Source organism: Boleophthalmus pectinirostris, unplaced genomic scaffold (genome assembly GCF_026225935.1).
Source record: "Boleophthalmus pectinirostris isolate CB_2022bp ecotype Guang Dong unplaced genomic scaffold, ASM2622593v1 HiC_scaffold_10, whole genome shotgun sequence".
NCBI classification, from domain to species: Eukaryota; Metazoa; Chordata; class Actinopteri; order Gobiiformes; family Gobiidae; genus Boleophthalmus; species Boleophthalmus pectinirostris.
In genome coordinates this window covers 3,266,279-3,288,581 of record NW_026570971.1, presented here as the reverse complement: position 1 = coordinate 3,288,581, position 22,303 = coordinate 3,266,279, and the positions used below count along the sequence as shown (strand labels likewise).

The window sequence follows — 22,303 nt, the reverse complement described above, 5'->3', positions numbered from 1 at the left end:
AATGTTTGGATTTTGATGAGAGTAAAGTAGCATATTCACATTTTTTTTAGCCTACATAAAATATCGCAATAAATACTGTGAGACCCACATTGTGAAAATATCGTATTGAGAGAATTGGATATCGTTACATCACTAGTAACTAATGAAAACAAGTCCTATACTTTTATTTAAAATCTGTTTCTGAAACTTTTTCTGAAACTCTATATTCTAAGAATATTTGAATATTGCCAAAAGTCTATGGGAAAAAATTATGGAAATTTATTTGAGCTCCATAATATTCCACAGTATGATAATAAAACATATTTATCTCCATGGAGAATTAGTGTTGTAGTGTTCGAGACAGGCCTCGAGACCACTTTTTTTTATGATCTTGGTGTTTCGTCTTGGATTGAACGCATTTGGACTCGGTCTTGTCTCGGGCTTGAAGGCACTTGGACTCGGTCTTGTCTTGGATTCGAGTTCTGACACTTGTCGAGTGCGATCGTATTTTGTTACGGCCACTACTGTTGGCAATAAACCTGCACCGGAGCTCCTCGCTGCAGCCTGTGTGCTCGTGTACAGCCCATGGACCAAAAAATAAATAAAAATCCTACTAACTTTCTTCACTTTGAAGCAGTTTTCTGGAAAATGCCAGTAGAAGTTCTCTAAAAGAAGGGGTTCTCAAACTGTGGGTGAAGGTCAAAAAAGAGGGGCGCAGAGTGTTTCAGTGCAGTACAGTTTGCTTGGTTTATTTTAAACTTAAATGAACAATTATTAGATAAAATGGAGATAGATTTATAAAAAAAAAAAACCATTAATATTTATGTGCCAAAATATCTGTAAAATACAAATAAATGTAGAAAATGACAAAGATGGTCTCAATTTGGTCTCTATGGGCCGCGGTCTCGGTCTTGTCTCGGTCTCGACCCTCAGAGGTCTTGGTCTTGTCTCGGACTGGTCCTGGTCTTGATTAGTGCGGTCTTGACTACAGCACTATGGAGGATGTTTCGAAGTATGTTTTTTTAAACTTTCTATCTCCACGGGATCATACTGAGTTCTTATCATCTGTACAGTTTTCAGTCTGTCTTTTGGCGTTAATAATAGGTTTGTTTTGGTTTGTTTGAGAAAAATATTAAAAGAATATTCACTTGATTTCTTAAACATTTGAATTCCATTTAACATCGCATTAAAAAAAAGTCTTAAAGTCCAAATAGCTCTTGTGTAGAATGCCTATTTTCCAGTGCCTGGTTTAAAATGGGCCACTGGGTCAAAGCTATGCGAGCGCTGGCAGCCTGTGTTTAAGTGGTTTAATGCAGCCGTGGCGTATTATTAGAATGAGGTTTACCATCTTATTTTTGGAGCGTATAAATCACCTCCACTGCTCCTCGGCGTGTATTTTGGATCCAGGTCTGAGTAGGTCTACAAACAGCTGCGGCCCCATCCACACTCACTGTCACAGGGCGCAGGAATGTGGAGCCTCTGTGTTCGATTTGAAGACTAAATATGGTGCGTAGGTTAAAGCGCAACTCAAAGATAAAATATTTTGACGGTGGGGAATGTTGCCTGGGCGTGTGGATTTCTTTATGGGAGCAATTATGCCACTTAAAGGCTCTGTGCCCGATTTTAACTGTCTTAAAAGCGTGAAAAACAGAACAAGTTCATTTTAAGCGGTTTGCAGCGGTCCAAAAATATTCCTCACTTACCTCATGCAGTCAGAGCATCCTAATTATTCACCATGATGAGTTTATAAGCACTTTTCACAACTCTCAGAGACTAGAACACAGTTTTACAGTGATGGTAAAGGAAACAATAACTACAAGGTTCCTACGGTCTTGTAAATCCTGGAAAAGTCATGGAATTTTAGTATCTTTAACTATAGCTTTCTGTTAAGTTCTCATTAGGCTATTATGATTATTTCTGAACATATGTGCCTTTTTTTAACCCTTGCGCACCCCTAAAATAATCAAACCTGTGTCCATTCGTGACAAAAATGTACACCAGAAAAGAATACCACAATATTTTTATGCAGTATGGATTTTTGTCCAGCTTTTTTAGATCAATGTCTTCATCTACTTCTGCCCTAATCATACATAACAAAAATATATATATTATTTAATAATATAATGGAAGTCAATGGAACAAAAATGTACCCAAGGACCATGGGTGTGAGTATTTTGATTATAGACAGTTCAATTAATGCAGGGGTGTCAAACTCAAAGTCACAGAGGGCCAAAATTAAAAACTGGGACTAAATCATGGGTCAAACTAAATATTTATTAAAAAATTTTAACAACATCTGCATGTTTTCTCCTCTTCCGAGATATGTAACGTTAAATCTTTATTAAAATAAATGTTTAATAATAGTTTTGCTTAAACACTGAATCCAGAACAAGCAGAATATAAAATAATAACAAAATTTTAAATAAATAATGTCTCTATAGTTTATCTGTAGCCGACGGGCAGCTCTAATACATATTTGATATGATCTCGTGGGTCAAATATAATTATATCGCAGGCCTGAATTTGTCATGTCTGAATTAAATTTATGTGTTCAAAAAAAAAAAACACAGAAATTTGGTGCAGTATGGCCAGAGTTATGCAAAAACAAAAAGTTGAGATGTACAAAAATGTACCGAGGGGAGCAAGAGGGTTAAAAGAGACGACAATAAATGGACTGACAGTATTTTGAATGTAAAAAAAAAACTAATCCCAAACCATAAGGTGAGTGGAAAAGGTTAACATTTCATATTTAGCTCTAAAAGTCTGATCAATTCTACACATTTAGGTGCCGTAGAGTCTTGGAAAATTCACTTTAGGTCATGAAAAAGTCATGGAAAACGCACACTTCCTGATTCTCGGACAATACAGCACTTTAACCTCAAGAGCTGCTTATAGGTTATATATTTGCACTGGGGAAAGACACATGTTCCTAGGTAGAGGCCCTGTAAAGATAATAACATTACATCATGACAGATATAAAGTCAGCTATTGGCATTTCAGCAGCCAGTTTAAAATAGCTGACCAAAATACTGTGTAACCGAATTATACTTGACGCGTTGTTGTAAGCTGACGTTGGAACTTGTGCAGACCGCAAACAGCTATTTCTGGCCCGCTCGGTGTTAAAAGTAGTGGCAGTGCTGAATACGCAGACTTGTAAAACACATATTGGTGTGTAGCGTCTGTGCTTCTCGGGCTCTCTGCACGTTATATCACACAAACAAAAATCAAAACCGAAATTTGAGTCAGCCGATTGTCAAAACACAAATGGTGCAATTGTACAAATAATAGAATGCTTTAAAGTCTTTTTTATTAGATAGATCTTGTTGTGCCCTCTGCAAATGTGTTTTGAGTGGAATCCATGGGAGTGTCAGTTCATATTTTCATCTTCTCTGTGTAATGTTAATGCGCTCTGACTTGTTTACAATGAGCACAGGTGACTGAAGCCTGCGTGATTGATCTTGTGCGTTGTTTCTTGTCTCGTGTGCAGGAGTACGACGAGCTGGTGGAGAGTCAGGCCAAGCTGGAGGAGAAGCTACAGGAGCTGGAGGCCAACCCACCCAGGTAACACCAGAATTTCATCTATAGGGTGTGCAAAAATATTGAAATATAAATAAATTGTATCGTTTAAATTGATGATACAGTATCAATATCATGGGCTGCTGTATTAATATATCGCCAAGAGTTTTTTTTTTTTTTTTGTATATTTTACTAAATTATTTCGTTATAGCTAGGGATGTAACAATAACCGAAATATCGTGATATCGTATCGTCAAAAGTCTCACAATAATATCGTGAACTGTGACAATATATCGAATTACAAATTTGTTTTATAGCAGTAGTACAGGGCAGCTGCGAGGTCTTAAATTTCATGTTCCTAAATTAAGGCCTTAAAAAATTTAAAATTATTTTGTCCAAGTTTTATTTTTTTCACAAAGGTCTTAAATTTCATTAGTCTTTTTTTTTTTTTAATATACTCAACCAGGCTGCAGTGCAATGTTGTAACAATGTAATGTGAATGAACATCTAATTTGGAGTATGCGCAAACAATACTTAGTTTGTCTTGTCTGAATCTTGTAAGTGATTTTTTAGCCATTTTACAAACAATGCATACGACTATAAATGAGTTCTGAATGAGAATTTATAACGAAAGCATTTTTTGTTGTTTAAAGCAGTGTGTAATGGTCATTTTGAGAACTGGATCTGGTGATTTTCGCCGACACAGTGGGTGCGATGTTGGTCTTAATTTTCATTTAAGTGGTCTTAAAAAGGTCTTTAAAAAGTGTTAAATTTGGGGTAATCAAACCTGGGGATACCCTGTCGTAACTAGGAATGTAACAATAACCGAAATATCGTGATATCGTATCGTCAGAAGTCTCACAATAATACCGCAGGGTGTCACAATATATCGACTCACAAGTTCCTTTGCTTAAATGCAGGTTTTATAGTAGCAACAGCTTATGAACACAACAGGAACTACATTTCCCATGATTCATTTCAGCGCAGACAACATGAAGTTACGTTTTTGACTGGAATTCTTGGGATTATGACAGAAATAATTCATACCAAATTCTTGTCAAGGTATTTTAAAAGCAAAAAAGCGTCCTATCTGCAATTATATCAGCCTCTTTAAAATATCGCAATAAATATCGTGATTATATCGCACCGAGAGATTTGGATATCGTTACATCCGTAGTATTAACAGCTTATAAACATAGGAACTACATATCCCATGATTCAGCGCAGACAACACGAAGAAATGTGTTTTTTAAAAGCAAAAAAGTCTACATTTATATTAGTCTCTCCAAAATATTGCAATAAATATCGTACATTGAGATGTATATCGTGATAATATCGTACTGAGAGGTTTGGATATCGTTACATCCCTAGTTACAGCGCTACAGTTTTGTTGTTTGTTTAGAGGAAGGAAACTGGATTTTGCAACACATTTGACATTTTTGATGAGTAAAATGGGTGTGTTTCTTATTAACTTTGCACAAGAAGTGGTTTAACAAACACTTTTAGTATCACAGCCTCGATTTAGCCTTTATTTTTTATTGAACCGTATCGAATCGATTTGAAATATACTGAATTAAACTAGGGCTGGGTATTATTAAGAAGTTGCCGATACAATACATATCTCGATACAGTGCACTTTCAATTCGATATTATATGTTTCAAAACAATTTGATACATCAATAAAAAATAAAGTCTAAATCATGGCTGTGATACTAAAAGTCTTTGTTAAACCACTTTTTGTGCAAAGTTCATATGAAACACAAACATTTTAATCCTAAAAACATTGAAAATATCAAATGTGTCACATAAATGAGTTTCCTTCCACTAAACGAGCAACAAAACTGTAACTGTAACAAAATATCTTGGTCAAATATACCAAAACTACAGCAGCCCATGATATCGATACTGTTTCATCACATTAAGCAGTAAAATATTTTTGCACACTCCAATATTGAATTGCATAGAATCAAAAACTCACTGTATCGAGATATGTATCGTTTCATGGCCTATGTATCGTATCGGCAACTTCTGAACGATACGCTACCTTAATACACTATTCGAAACAGAGCGCTGAGCCTGCAATAATCTTAAAATTAAAGGTCAATTTAACTAAAACATAGTCAGCATTTTTATTTTTATGTAAGATTTGACTAGAAATCTTATACTTAGACTTTAGACTTTACTTATATTTAGACAAACTTTTTTGAGTCAAAAGGGAAATTATTTGGACATAGTAGCTCACACATGACAATATAATATTATAACAAAGAGAAAAAATATAAATCGTAATAATAAATTCTAAATATGTAGCAAAAAGAAAGAAAGAGTTTTTATAGTTTGATTTCCTGGTTGGACGCAGGCCACAGATATGACATACATAAGGTAATTTCATAACCGTTACCTATAACAACCATGATATTAACACTATATTACTCAAAATTGACTCTTGTGAGATTTAAGCCGTGTTATAATGTTGTTACCTCATTAAAAACACACTTAAGAGTTGTTTTGTCTCATTCACACACGTCCTCCTCGAACTCAAAAGTTCCAGGGCTGAAATTATCCAAATGATTCTAGCGAAGGTGCACGGAGTTTAAAAACACAGTGAAGAGAATTCAGCCTAAATATACAGGCTTTGTGTGTGTAATATGACCCTCCTAACCCTGCCTAGTTAGTTTTTTATCGTTTTATTTCCGAGTTGAACACGGGCAAGAGATGTTAACAGTTATGGAATTACCTCTATGTATTTCACAAAGGCCAAAGCGTGTCTAAATTGCACAAGAGTTAAGATTAGACTAATGAAAATAAACGATAACACCTGTGTTCTGTTAAATAAAGGTTTAAACTGCCAGAAAATTACCTTCTGTGCGTGTCAATTTGGCATTTTGGCTGGAATTTTTAAGATTTGCCTCTACTTCCTGTATTTTGGTACTTTTCTTTGAACTCACATTTTCCACAAAATGCCACTTAACGGATGTAAAACTGTGATAAATATTTAGCACAGTTACCAAGTCACAATTAGAAATACATTAAATTATTAAAAAGCATTAAACTTTAAAAAAATTTCTTTATCTTTGATTCGTTTTATGTTCAGTTGCACGTTTTTTTTATTTGCTTTAAATTTCTCAAACATAAAATCATTCTGCTGAATTATTCCAATTTTTTGTATCACTAAAATTTATAATACTCCCTACAACTGTACAACAACTCGCCCTTATGTAACAGATAATACTCCCTACAACTGTACAACAACTCACATTTATGGAACAGATAATACTCCCTACAACTGTACAACCACTCGCCCTTATGGAACAGATAATACTCCCTACAACTGTACAACAACTCACACTTATGTAACAGATAATACTCCCTACAACTGTACAACAACTCACACTTATGTAACAGATAATACTCCCTACAACTGTACAATTCAACGCTATGTAACAGATAATACTCCCTACAACTGTACAGCAACTCACCCGTATGTAACAGATAATACTCCCTACAACTGTACAACCACTCACCCTTATGTAACAGATAATACTCCCTACAACTATCTTCCTAAGGCCTCTTGTCTTAGATTTTATATTTTATTACTTATTTTTTCTTTTTTATTTAGACTTGTACATTTACATTTATATAATTATGTTTTATTTCACACCTGTTTTTTGCTGTTTTTTTGCTACTTACTTAGAATTTATTATGAATATTTATATTTTTTAGTCTTTGTTATTATATTATGTTGTTATAAGTCCTGCCATGTGACTGCTGTTGTGATTTTTTTGCTCTAAAAAAAAACAAAAAAAAAAAAAAAACACCCTGCTCCACCTGCTCACACCGGTCTAACTCTCTTCTCTCCTCCTCAGTGACGTGTACCTGTCGTCTCGGGACAGACAGATCCTGGACTGGCACTTTGCGAACCTGGAGTTTGCGAACGCCACGCCCCTCTCCACCCTCTCGCTCAAACACTGGGACCAGGTACGGGCTTGTGTGCAACCGTCAAATGTCCCAGCATGCCGTGCTCTGGGCGCCGGCCAAAGCACAGGGAAATTTGTTTTTGTTATGGCTCACAATTTCCAATCTTGCTTTTCTTTATGAATTAAGTGTTGTCACGATATTAAAACCTCAAACTGGATTTCAATACTAAGGAATAGACTCGATACTCAATACAGATTTTGATACCACAATGATAAAGTAAAAAAAACACTCTTTATTTAGACACTAGTATGTTTTTTTTTCAGCATTAAACAGTAGTACTTTCATTTCTCGTCTATGTGCTCTTATACTTGTTCTGAAACCTCTCAAGATCATTCTAACAGGGTTCCCACAGTCATGAAAATCCTGGAAAAGTCATGGAAATTGAATGTCATTTTCTAGGCTTGGAAAAGTCATGGAATTTTAGTATCTTATTCACTCAACTACAGCGTTCTTTTAAGTTCTCATGAGGCTATTCTGATTATTTCTGAACGTCTGCGCCTTTTTGTTTAAAACAGACGACAATAAATGCACTGACAGGATGTTGAATATTAAAAACTATAATCCCAAACCATAACATGAGTGGAAAGGGTTAACATTTCATATTTAGCCCTAAAAGTCTGATCAATTCTACACATGTAGGTGCTGTAAAGTCATGGAAATTTTTAGTTGGAAACCTAAAGCTATTCAGGAAAGGCTCATTTCTGTGCTGTGAATGTGACTTTTTTAGTATCGACCTGCTATAATTCCGCCCAATACCTGCTCAAATGAGTATTTAGTTTAGTATTAGTTTTAGTTTTGATTAGTATTTAATTTTCGACAATTAGTATTATTAGTGTTTAAATTTCCACTTTTGACAACCTAAATATGAATATACCCGATCTTTTCTACATATCATATTTTCCGTACTATTGCTATTTCGCTCTTAAGCCTCCAACCCCATCAAAAAATGACTCTGCACCCCACAATCCAGAGCGCCCCATACACGAATCCACTCGGGTGTCCCAGCACGACTTCAGTAAACTACAAAGCCGCACCACCCACAGTACACGCAAACACACACAGACAGAGTAGACAGCGACCGCACAGCGAAACACACCCGCAGACACACTCATCACTCCACGCCGACGAGGAACGGAATGGAGGAACGAACCGAAAAAGCGAGCGCAATGTGCCACTTCTAGACACGACTGAACAACTGAGTCACTGCGAACACGCCGACAATCCAGTGGTCCCAGACAGCACCCTCCCTACACGCCACAACTGAACAAAGCCCAGAGTCACCGTGAACGCCACAAACAAACAAAACCACTCACCCATCACACTGTTGTGTTTCCTTTAAAGTCCCACACGGTTCATTTGTGAAAAAAGTTAGAAAATAGACCATTTAATGTCAGCGCGCCTTATAATCCAGAGCGAATAATAGTGCGGAAAATACAGTATGTAGTTTTGATACTAGTTTTAATATTGATTAGTACCGTAACTATAAGCAGCTACTTTTTCCTCACACTTTGAACCCTGCGGCTAATAAAACGATGCAGCGAATATATGGGCGGATTCTTTGTTTGGCACATTGTCCATTCATACAAAACAGTCTATGGTTTGGAAACACAGCGGATGAACACGCAGCTTGAGAAACGGCCAGAAAACGCCGCTGTCTGTGCGGTTCACACGTGGATCTGGAGTTAACATGAAGTTGCTACACGAGCTCGCAATTGTCTGTAAATGATGAGAAGAAACGTCTCACACTTCAGCAGCCTCACATCCACTCAGACTTGATTGATGGAACTAACCCCGCCCCCGAGAGAGTCTGAAATCTGCTGAAATCCTCCAAGACACTGACATGACACAGACAAGACAGAGGCTTTTTCTGCAGGAGACATGTGCAGTAGAGCGCGGGGAGGAGAGACGGCGGTGATGCGCCGAGGAAGACACTCGTTTCATTGCGTTTTGAACAGTTATTTTGCGCTTCATACAAACACCCTCCTCATGGAAAACACATGAAGAAATGCAGATAATGCAGCTTTTAAGTCGACTGATGTGTCTGTGGAAGAAGGAAACAGAGCGGCTGCACGTGAGCTCGACATCTGTGACTCGACGGTGAGATTTTGGCGACGGCAGCGTGACGAACTGACTCGACGCAAAAAGACGACAAAAACTTTCAGAGGCGATAAAAGCAAACGGCCTGATCTTGAAAACGTTCTTGAAGACGTGAACACCTGCGGCTTATATTCAGGTGCAGCCAATATATGTAAAATTTTGCAGTTTAGTTAAAATTTTGTTGATGCGGCGTATATTCAGGTGCGCTCAATAGTCCGGATTTTACGGTATCTAATTTTTTATACTTTTGACAACCTAAATATGAATATACTCAATTTTTTCTATAAAGCTATTTCCTGTTTTTTTTCAATGCATGTCACTCTCTGTACCAAAACATATTAAAAATAACGATACAGTGTCAAACTAACATGTTAAAATTTGATGATGGAGGGCAGGGGCCTGTATGAGCAACTCTGAAATTCACAGTTTTTGAAAGAAACCCCCAAACGTCTGAACCACAAATGTTTCTCCTTCTCATTATTTGTTTGAGGTCGGCTCCACGTACTCCTCTTATTAATCTCAAGGCTTAAAGGCTTAAAGTCCTTTCAACTGACAGCGAGCATGTCTTTGAGTAATGGCACCACTTTCTGAAGCGATTGTGAATCAAATACTCCAATTTTCTTCATTTATCTTGACAGAGAAAATGTTGAAACAAAAAACTGGCACAGAGTTCACGTGGATAGGCCCAGTAATTAGAGAGATATTAAAGCGCTACTGTCAGATCTATGTTCTAATGTAGTTTCCTCATCATAAACAGACCTGGAGTTGTGTTTTTTGTTTCATTTACACACACAAATTCTGCTTTTTAGGCTGAGTTCTTGAACTGAAAACACTCTGGTGGTGGAAAAATCTTTACTGAACTAACAGTAAAAGGAGCTGTTAACTTGAAAACTACAGCTTCATGACACAAGATGGAGCATTTTGAGCTTTGGAAACAACCTCAGACATGTGCGAATGAAACAAAACACAACTCCAGGTCTGTTTTTGAGGAGGTAACAACATTCTAACATGGCTCAAAGCTCACGAGAGAAGGATTAGTGTACCGTAATTTCTGGACTATCGAGCGCACCTGAATATAAGCCGCAGGTGTCCACGTCTTCGAGAACGTTTTCAAGTTCGGGCTGTCTGCTTTTATCGCCTCTGAAAGCTTTTGTTGTCTTTTTGGATTGAGTCAGTTCGTCACGCTGCCATCGCCAAAATCTCACCGTCGACTCATTGATGCTGAGCTCAAGTGCAGCAGCTCTGTTTCCTTCTTCCACAGCCACATGAGTTGACTTAAAAGCTGCATCATCTGTGTTTCTTCGTGTGTTTTCCACGAGGAGGGTGTGTGCATGAAGTGCAAAATAACTGTTCAAAACACAATCAAACGAGCGTCTTCCTCGGCGCATCATCCCTGTCTCTCCTAGAGCTCTACTGCGCATGTCTCCTGCAGAAAGAGCCTCTGTCCTGTCTGTATCATGTCAGTGTTTCGTAGGATTTCAGCAGATTTCAGACTCTCCCAGGGGCGGGGTTAGTTGTATCGGTCAGGTATGATGGAATGTCCGGCTACTGAAATTTGAGACGTTTCTTCTTGTCATTTGCGTGCCCACCTGCATTTAAAGCAGTTGTCTCCAACCTTTTTCATCAGGTGAGCTTTCTTTACAAAACTAAAATACTCAGTTTATTGTGACTGCTAAAACTTGTAGCTCTCTGGTATTTTCAAGTGCCACAGTGAGCCGTAAATGAGGTACAGTTCGATACCTATTAAAACAAACCATTATCTATTTATTAGTGCACAAAGTTAAGAAGGAAAATGTCTTTTTCGTATTCTGAGTGAAAAGAACCACTAACGGTGAATTAAATGGCTTTCAAACATCCGCAGAGCAAACGCAGAAGATCCTAACAAACCGTGGACTCCAACAAGTTCAACAACACATCGAGACTCTTGGAGGTTTTCATCTTTTCTGCGGTGAATGGCCCAGGAGTTTCCACCAAGTCATTGTGGATATCGCCCAAGTGAATATTTAGCCAGGTAGTTGGCGATTCTGACCAGAAATTTGGTTTGGTCCAGGCTCTGTAGGGGTTGAAAAGGGTGATTTGTCGTCAATCGTCTTCGGTCCTCTGCCGTTAGAGTGGATAAATAACCGGGATCAATACCCTTTACGTGCTTTCTCGCTCCGTCCGTCATGTTGAATTAGTGTTTCTTGCCGCCGACCAAAATAATTCCCAGCATGCAACGCGCGCTTTTTCAACAATGAAACTCACCTATACTGAACAATTATTTCATGCTGTTCTTTCTTTCAGACATTATTTAGTTAATTTTGAATGCATATACTTTTATTTTGAAATACAGGCTTTTACTTTGATACTCCACCCCAGTCCACGGAACCGAAAGTTTGAAAAATACATGAGAGATACAACAAGAGGCAACCAAACGGACTCATAGCGCTAAAAATCACACGCTTTTGTCAGCAATGAAACTCGCCTATATATATATATATGAACGGACAATGTGCCAAACAAAGAATCCATCCATATATTTGCTGCATTGTTGTATAAATCTCAGGGTTCAAAGTGTGAGAAAAAAGTAGCGTCTTATAGTCCTGAAATTACGGTAATATAGGAAATGTAACCAAGTCAGCAAATCTGTAATCTGAGAGTTCCACGGCAAATCCCACCGTAGAGTTCTGACCGGTCTCCAGCTCAATTTAAACTATAAAGATTCTAAAATGTGCTGATGTCACGTGAACACAACCTTTTGTTCATAACTGTAAATCCCCTGACCCCTCTGTGTCCTCTCCTCTCCAGGACGATGACTTTGAGTTCACGGGGAGCCACCTGACGGTCAGAAACGGATACTCGTGTGTCCCCGTGGCTCTGGCCGAGGGACTGGACATCAAACTGAACACAGCAGTGCGGCAGGTCCGGTACACCGCCTCCGGTAAGTCCACCTCAGCATCAGAGTCTGAGGGAGCAGAAACATGTAGGAAAGCTGTAGGACTATTCAGATCATCATGGCTGCAGGTATAAAGTCATCCTGCCTTTAAAAGCTTGTTCACATGGGGTTTCGACGTCTACAAACATGTTCTGAAATGCATGACAGGGTTTTTGGATTAGTTTAGCAGTTCAGATTTCAGTCTTCTCTGGAAATTGGCCATATAAATAAGGACTTTGAGCTGAATCTTGAGTTACTAAAATAAATCCCATGTATTGAGACACTGAGATAAATTACGGAACATTGAAAAGCACTCCTACATTTGTACTAGTCAGGGTTATCTTGGAGACAAAATCTATAGTTTAGTGGCGAACATTACTGTACATGTTAAAGTGAACCGTGTATTTGTCATGTCCCGGTGCAGGCTGTGAGGTGATCGCCGTGAACACTCGCTCCACCACTCAGACCTTCATCTATAAGTGTGACGCGGTCCTGTGCACGCTGCCTCTGGGCGTGCTCAAACAGCAGCCGCCCGCCGTGCAGTTTGTGCCGCCCCTCCCCGAGTGGAAGACCTCCGCCATACAGAGGATGGGCTTCGGCAACCTCAACAAGGTGGGACTCTACGTGTGCGGTCAGATACGTGCTAAAGACGAGGCTGTATGTGAGATAAGGCTGTGCAATTAATAGAATTTTGATCATAATTTCAGTTTGTGTGTCAGAAGATTTCCAAACTCCAAATATAATCGAGTTGAAAAGGTTTGTGCCAGCAAAAGTGAGGACTTGGGCGCGACGACTGTAGTTTTGTGATAATTCACGTGGTGCCCTAGCCTGATTCATCAGCCGGTTTCACTTCGTAGAAACCGTCTAACCTCGCAGTGTTAGAATTCGTTCGCTCGACTGTAGGCGTGACATAGGTAATACGCCGCTAATGGGGCTAACTGGTATATTAAGCTTTTCTCAAATCCCGTAGGAAGGACAATAACGTCTTTCCCCTTGATAAAATTCACCAAACATTCTCTTTGTTCCGACTTTAAATCCTTGATCTCGGGAATCGTTAACAACACAGAATGTATGTCTCTTCACTGATTGGCTGGTGCCAAAACTTGCACTTCCAGCGTTTTTGCGAACCGTCTAGTGTGTTCTGATTCCTGACCTAGTCGCTGGGGAGAAATGAAAGCGTAGGCACTAGGTGGTGTCAGCCTGACTAGTGGTGCCCTACGCGCTGTGTGTAATGTCAGTAATGGGTAGCTGCGGTACTGATTATATTATATAAACTCACGGAAGAGTGTATCACAGCAGGACTCCTATCTGCTTCACTATTTAATAGATATTTCTGCCGCTGGACTTATTTACTTCACTAAAAGCGTCTAAAGTCCTAGTGTGAATCTGCCCTAAAGCTTAACAAAGTTTATTTTGGGGTATTTTTCAAGATTAATAAGTATATTTATTTTATTTTTTAAATAGAGAAACTGTAACTGAAACAGCTGGATATATAGTTTATTTTGGATACATTTGTTTTTCTTCAGTTTTATTCATTTACTACAGACCTACAGGTGTGGCTGCTTGAGAAGTCCTGTACATTAGTATTCGTGTCCTGCAGTATTCTCAAACAAACCATAAATACCTCACACACCTGCAGTGATCAGGACCTCTGCCAGACCTCTGAACCATCTAATCTAATGACTTCTCCTTCAAATAATTCTTACAACAGCCCACTTATTCAGCACTTAAGCCAAGCTAGAGCAGTGCCAGCTGGCTTCTGCTCCGGCTTTTTGTACCAGAGCTCAGAGTTTGTTGAGTCTTGATACCAGTTTGATACCAGAATGATTTTTAAAGCTTTGTGTTGAAACTTAAGTAACATTAAGTTTTAAGTTTAACCAAACACATTTTACTCTGTGGTCTTTATAGTTCAGCAATGGTCACATTTAGACATATTTAGGTGTGTGCAAAAATATGTGATGATAATGTGGTGATACAGTATCGATATCATGGGCTGCTGTATCGATATATCGCCAAAAGTATTTTTGGGTGTATTTTACTAAATTATTTTGTTACAGAGCTACAGTTTTGTTGCTTGATTAGAGGAATTAAACTTGTTTATGCGACACATTTGACATTTTCATTTTTGATGATTAAACTGTTTGTTTTTTATATGAACTTTGCGCAAGAAGTGGTTTAACAAAGACTTTTAGTATCACAACCAAGATTTAGGATTTTATTTTTTATTGAACCATATCGAAATGATTTGAAATATATCAAATCGAATCAAAAGTGCACTGTATCAAGGTATGTATTGTATGGCCAACTTCTTAAATGATACCCAGCCCTAGTACTAATCGATATGAAAACTATGAAAACTTGAAGTGAAGCTAGGTAGTTACTTTCATCGACACTGAAAAAAATATTGAACTATGTGCAAATATGACTAAGGCTGGGTATCATTGAGAAGTAGCCAATACGATACATATCTCGACACATAGGCCACGATACGATACATATCTCAATACTGTGAACTTTCGATTCAATACAATATATTTCAAAGCGATTTGATACGGTCCAATAAAAAATAAAGGCCAAATCATGGCTGTGACACTAAAAGTCTTTGTTAAACCACTTCTTGTGCAAAGTTCATATGAAAAACGTCCATTTTACTCATCAAAACAGTGAAAATATCAAATGTGTTGCATAAATGAATTTCCTTCCTCTGAACAAGCAAAAAAACTGTAGCTGTAACAAAATTATTTAGTAAAATATTACGAAAAATACTCTTAGCGATACAATACATCGATATTTTTATATTTTTGCACATCTCTAATTATTATGTGGGCATGACCTTTAGTGTGTCAGATTTGTCAATAGTTTATTCAGCTGATTCATGCCGTGGAGCTCTAAAAACGCAGAAACCGAGGCACATTGTATTTGTGTGTTATTAATGGTGCAGAGAGGGCTGCTTCATCCCTCCAGTGCGGCTACAGCTGTGCTCACCTGCCTCTTCCACTGCTATTCTCAGACATAAATGTACCACAGCTCTGCGTGTGTGTGCGTTTATGTGTGTGAGGCCCGGGAGAGTGTCCTGCGTCACTCCTGACCCTTCATCTCCCCGACTACTGCAGCATTATGCAATCTGAAGTGTGGCCGTGTCCCCAGCAGAGGGAGCTGTACTGCCCTGTTCAGTCACTGTTGTGTGTAGCGGGTTTTGAATGGGAAGAATCCTGACTGTGTGTGAAAGGGGGGGCACTAAAATAAGTACACACATTATGGGGATTATCAGGTCCCCATGACACAAATCCTTAAATATGATTAAGCAAGTGGCAACTATACAGTGTCCAGGAAATGAATACAAGTGTAACGTCCCTGTGATGCATTGATACTCAACATGAACATGTGTGTGTGTGCGTGTGTGTGCGTGCAGGTGGTGCTGTGCTTCGACCGCGTCTTCTGGGACCCCAGTGTGAACCTGTTTGGACATGTCGGCTCCACCACAGCCAGCCGAGGAGAGCTCTTCCTCTTCTGGAACCTCTACAAAGGTACAGCAGCATGTGTGGACTCATTACACGCACATAGACTCACACACACACACAGACACACGCCCTGCTCACATAGGCAGCACTATGTGGGACCAGCCAGGAGGGTTACTGTTTCATCAACATCACAACTATGCTGAGATGAGCAAAGTAATGTAAATGAGGCTAAAAACTATAGCTGCAGTGCATATATGGAACAAGACTGTAGCACAAGAGTTCTAATAAAACAAATCGTGTAAAAAAAACAACAACTGCTGCTTATGCCCAGGTTTGGGTGGTAGCACTTCCACTTGGGTCAGAGGTGTCACTGCTGTCACATGTCTCTGATCAGCTGTTGTTCCATTTGTCGTGCTCAGTCTGACTGATCTGGCAGATCTGTGGGGGGTGATAGAGTTGGGGTATAGGCGTATGGTTGTCGATCTGTAGGTAATCATGTGATTTGTCCTTCTTCAGCTCCCATCCTGCTGGCTCTGATGGCGGGGGAGGCGGCTGGGATCATGGAGAACATCAGTGATGATGTTATTGTAGGACGCTGTCTGGCCATTCTCAAGGGCATCTTTGGGAGCAGTGCTGTGCCTCAGGTCAGTGATTCTTACAGTTCATAAATAAATGAGTCCTGCTGTCTTATGTCAACGACTCACAAATCCATTTGATGTGACATTTTAGACTGAGCCATTAAAAAGCATTATCTCTGTGTGCAGCCGAAGGAGACAGTGGTGACTCGATGGCGAGCGGACCCCTGGGCGAGGGGGTCCTACTCGTACGTGGCAGCGGGCTCCTCTGGCAACGACTACGACCTGATGGCCCAGCCCATCACCCCGGGGCCCGCCATCCCAGGGGCCTCACAGGTATGACACTACACTAGATCAGGCCTCCTGCTGAATTGGCCCAGATTATCTTACAGTATTTTTTGCTGCATACTTCAATCACCTCAGTAACATCACATTGCATTGTGATACAGATTTATAAATTAGTGTTCCGTGGCTTTTTAAAGGTACAGTGGTTCTGTCAAACCTGTGTAAAATGCATCTGAAAGACTCCATTATCTGGTCTCTGGTCTGTGGCCGTCCTCTACAAATGACTTTCCGTGTGTGGCCTGATGAAAAGCGCTTGGACACCCGTCCTTTATATAAACTAAACCGATTCACTTTCAAAATATCACGTGCTTCCCTTCCGTGTTTCCTGCTCAAAAGCCTTGAGACGCTCCATTGGTAATGAAAAAGAAGAACATCTCCCTAATTTGAGCAACACTTAGCGTAATTACTCCCGTTGAATGCGTGTGTGACAGTGCCGGTGCAGACTGGTCCGACCTGTTAATAATAAAAGTGATTCCTGAGTGTGTACTGTGTTTACGCTCTGGTACTGCTCTGGTGTAAGTTGTGGATGACTTCTACACAAATTCAACTTTAAAACGATTGTACTGACTATAGATGTGTGTATAATGTCTTGACTCTGGATGTGTGTGTATATTGTCTTGACTCTGGATGTGTGTGTATATTGTCTTGACTCTGGATGTGTGTGTATATTGTCTTGACTCTGGATGTGTGTGTATATTGTTTTGACTCTGGATGTGTGCGTATCTTGTACTGAGTTGTGTATTTTTTTGTTCCCTGCAGCCCGTCCCGCGGCTCTTCTTCGCGGGGGAGCACACCATCAGAAACTACCCGGCCACTGTGCACGGCGCTCTGCTCAGCGGGCTCCGGGAGGCGGGCCGAATCGCAGACCAGTTCCTGGGCGCCATGTACACCCTGCCCCGGCAAGCCACGCCCACCGCCGCCCCCGCCGCAGCCAACCCCCTCAAGCCCCGCCCGCTCCTGCTGTTTAACCCACACAACACTGGAAAAGACTTTACCATTCAAACCCATCTAAAGACTGGAAGATAACATGAACTTGTGAACGGCCCTGTCGTCAGCGTGGCATTATGTTTGGGATGTTTCGGCTCCAGAGGCCTTCTCGGTTGTCTTAATACTATGAACTCTAGCTGGACGTTAAAGGACACATATTATGCAAAATTTACCTTTTTGAGTGGACAGCTGTGTTATAACATTCTTCCCTTCTTCCTAAAAACAGACCTGAAGTTGTTGTTTTTTTTACTTCATTCACGCTGGTTTCAGTATTTCTCTGTATAGTATCAGAAAAAGTTTGAATTTTCCCAGGATTGTTGCGTCACAGGTAGAAACCCTGCAGTGTTTAAGTCAACAAGCCGTTGCTGTTTTAAGCATTTGTGCCATCACATCAGATTTGTGACATCTGTCTGCTTACACGAGCGTGTCGGGGCAGGTTTCTTTATAGTTTTGTTAAATGATGTCACTTCCGGGTCCAGATGGCAACTTCACAAATCATTTGTAGCTTTGTTTTTTTTGACAAAATGCCATGTCCAAATACCTTTCAAAAGTATATGTTTAACCACAAATAGTATCAGATAAGATGTAAATAATAACTACTACTAATACTACTACTACTAATAATAATACTACTACTTGTTGCATAGGATTACCAGACTTCCAAACGCTATCATAACTTCTTACCTCAAATCTTGTACACTTTCAGTCACACTTGTAATTGTGTTTGTGTTAAACGACTGCAATCACTTTTTATCATCACCTGAAATTGTAAATATGTCTGATATTTTCAATCAGCTCTGGACCCAGAAGTCACATCACACTTAACAACCGTAAACCCTAAACTAGAGGTCTGAGCAGGAATGAATTTTCAGTCCTTCTCCCGCCCACATCTGCACTGTACAGTCTCGCTCCCGTCCACATCTGCAATATTTCGTCCTGCTCCTGCCCGCAAATCCCGCAATATGGGGGCGATCTCTTTCTTAAGCTCTATCAAACACAGAGAAGCGAAAAGGACTTCTCTAAAATGTGTGTGAAATTAGATCACATCCCCAGAGTTTTGAGAAGAATCCCTCAATCATCCACCAGTACGTGACCAGAACTGATGAGCTGTGAAACGTCTTCAATCGAACTTTTGTCCAGTCGACAAACTGAATTTTCTCCTCGTTTAGGCTGCTTAAAATGTTTTAATTAAGGCCAAATAAAATATCCAGCACAAATTATGTTTGACAGGCATACGTGAATCATTTGTATATTTTACTTTACACTCATATTTAGTTTGCAGGACTGATCGTCCCGCCCGCCCGCTCCTGCATTGAGCTTTCAAAATGTGTCCTGCGCTGCGCTGTTTTGCGTCAGGTCCCGCGGGTGCAGGACTCTACCCTAAACCCAGCTCAACAATGATCGCCCTCTGGTTCTGGAAGTACATTTATCACTCAATTTTCCTTTAGACTTTACAAAAAACAAAGAAAATTTACAGTTTGAATCCTCAGGGCTAATCTGGGCTCTGTGGAACTAAAGACCACAAGACACATCACCTGTTTCTTAAACTTATAAACAGCAAAGCTATTAAAGCATTCCACAGAATATTGCATTTCAAATTTAAAACAACTTATGGATATGAGTTAGTGTGAAGCTGCTGTGCCTTTTGAAATGTTAATACTTGAATTGTGGAAAGTCTACGGAAAAATACAAGAGGGAGCGGTCACTAAGCTTCATCAAGTTTCGTTGTTTTCTCCCATTGTAATTCCCTCTGCTGCCTATAGGTGGAGCCAAACACTAGATTCCATTATAGGGAGCGCTGAAGCTGGAACATAACCTTTAGTTTTATATATATATATATATGGCCATTATTCAAGTTCTAAAACACGAAATGCCAAAACTAAGGTACTCGAGAGCGTGTTTAAAGGCCAGACGCTATACAAATACTGCATAATATGTGTACTTTAAAGCCTACGTTTTCTTTCTGTTACGTTAGATTGAAGAGTCTAGTGAAAATAGCTCCAAGCTCAAAAGAAGAACATATGTGTGCAAGATCTGTGAATGTTTTTGTTGCTATAGCAGTTATGTATTTTATTAAGTCATCACAGACATTTTATATCGTCGATTGTTTTGCTATTAAAAGAGAAAAGTCTGTTTCCGTTTGTTTTTAATTCGTTAGGGTTTGAGATAGTGTTTTGCTCAAGGGTCTAATTCACAAATGAGTTTTTTAGGGGCATGTATAACTCAATGGAAGATTCTGTTTTTGAAAGAAATCTCCAAACTTACGCTCCACAAACGCTGAACTTTATTATTTTGTCATTACCTTACGCACTCTGAGCATTATAATTATTCACTCTGATGAGTTTATAAGCACTTTTCATAACTTTTTGCAGTTTCGCAGCGATGGTAAAACAACAACTAGCACCCTAACATGCACTTTCTGTTTTTCAGACAATAAAACGCTTTATAATTGCACACAGACGGTACACAGTGGGCAAATTTTGACCACTAAAGCTGCTCATTTGATATATTTGTATCAGGGAAAGACACGTTTTTCTCAAATGCATGGAAGAAAAATCAGGAAAAGCGCCTTTAACCATAAATTAGGTCAACAAATCTGAAACCAGACTGGTAAACAGCAAATTCAAAACAGTTTTTAACATAATTTCATGGGATTTTAACTAAGAAGTGCAGCATGTGCAGTTACACTCCGCCATTCCAACATATCGCCACACTGACTTTGACGTCTAACTGTCGGCATTTCCATTTTTTATCAAACATCCCTGCACTCTGACAATTTTTTTTCTTTGGTCAGAGTCGCGGCACTTTAGCTTTTTTTTTTTCAATATTCCACCATTCGGACTCACAAGATAATTATTAAGTTGCAGCGACGCTCTTTTCGGGACAATATTTTCACGCACCGGCGATGTAGGAGGCGCACAGTGCACGTGACATGGTTTAGTCCTGGTTAAATCCTGGTTTAGATTTGATTTTTGTCCTTGTTTAGTCCTTGTTTTAGTTCTGGTTTAGTTCTGGTTTTAGTACTGGTTTAGACCTGGTTTAGACCTGGTTTAGACCTGGTTTTAGTCCTGGTTTTGACCTGGTTTAGACCTGTTTTTTTGTCCTGGTTGAGTCCTGGTTTTAGTTCTGGTTTAGTCCTGGCATTAGTTCTGGTTTAGTCCTGGTTTGGACCTGTTTTTTGTCCTGGTTTAGTCTTGGTTTTAGTTCTGGTTTAGTCCTGGCTTCAGTTCTGTTTAGACCTGGTTTTAGATCTGGTTTTAGACCTTGATTTACACCTGTTTTAGTCCTGGTTTTTGTTGTGGGTTTAGAGCTGGTTTTAGTTCTGGTTTAGAGGCGCCGCCCATCTGTGTGAGAAGACACAGTCCACGTGGCGTACGGGAGGAGGCGTGGCCCACAAGGTGTACACGAAAAAATCTTACAATGGTACGTAGCACTGATCGACTTTCACCTTCGCTCGTTAGATGTTGAGATCAGAAAAACACCGGTATTCTACAAACACAAGGCAAAAAAGTGAAACTATGAGTAGGTGCCTCTTGCCTAGTTGATATGCTACAGGCTTTTCACACCATAATTGGCAGCAAATGTGGCAAAAGACTTTCAGAGGAAATACTTCGAAGAAATGAACCGTTTCATCATCAACTGAAAAACCTGGTTCCACCTGGACACTGCTGTGATGCTCCAGGATGCAAAGGAGAGACACTTCTCCTGCTCATTTTTGAACAGGAGAAGTGTGTAAGTTGTAAGTTTGGACATTACTTAGACTAGAACAGATTCATTTGTGCTGCAGGAGGGACAATAAAGCAGGTTTAGAGAGTTTTATTAGAAGTTAGGTGCTGACGGAGCATTCCTGTGGTGTACCTGAGCATCTCTTCTCCTCTGTGGGCTCTGCTTATCCTGCACTACATCAGCTGCTCTCACCTCCTCCTCCTCCTGCGGGACAGGGCAGAGGAACATGCTGAGTCAGCCTGTGAACAGCTGTGGGTTTAAGGTCCACGGCGTGAAGGAAGAGCACAGAGGAGACAGGGTTCCCACTCTTTTTACTGACAACATTTCTAAACTTTTCCTTGACTTTTTCATGACCTAAAGTGAATTTTCCATGACTTTTACAGCACCTACATGTGTAGAACTGATCAGACTTTTAGGGTTAAATATGAAATGTTAACTCTTTCCACTCACCTTATGGTTTGGGATTATAGTTTTTTAACATTCAAAATCCTGTCAGTGGATTTATTGTCGTCTCTTTTAAACAAAAGGCGCAGACGTTTGGAAATAATCATAATAGCCTCATGAGAACTTAACAGAACGATGTAGTTGAGTGAAAGAGATACTAAAATTCCATGACTTTTCCAAAACATTCATTGAATTACTGTAAAAAACTACATGACTTTTCCAGGCCTGGAAAATGACATTTTTAACTTTTACAGGATTTCCATGACCGTGGGAACCCTGAG

General features: G+C 39.6%; 1 protein-coding gene across 5 annotated transcripts in view; it reads left to right on the top strand.

The window, feature by feature from the left end:
- Positions 1-19,985, top strand: part of kdm1a (lysine (K)-specific demethylase 1a) — a 38,013-nt gene extending 18,028 nt beyond the window's left edge. For all 5 annotated transcript variants that reach the window (XM_055157091.1, XM_055157081.1, XM_055157092.1 and 2 more), the window contains exons 14-21: positions 3,467-3,540; positions 7,362-7,473; positions 12,358-12,490; positions 12,909-13,096; positions 15,897-16,011; positions 16,462-16,589; positions 16,710-16,856; positions 17,625-19,985. In XM_055157091.1, the coding sequence (XP_055013066.1) occupies positions 3,467-3,540; positions 7,362-7,473; positions 12,358-12,490; positions 12,909-13,096; positions 15,897-16,011; positions 16,462-16,589; positions 16,710-16,856; positions 17,625-17,891 (1,164 nt within the window). In that variant the 3' untranslated portion in view covers positions 17,892-19,985. The remainder of the gene's footprint in view (positions 1-3,466; positions 3,541-7,361; positions 7,474-12,357; positions 12,491-12,908; positions 13,097-15,896; positions 16,012-16,461; positions 16,590-16,709; positions 16,857-17,624) is intronic.
- The last annotated feature ends 2,318 nt before the right edge of the window (positions 19,986-22,303 follow it).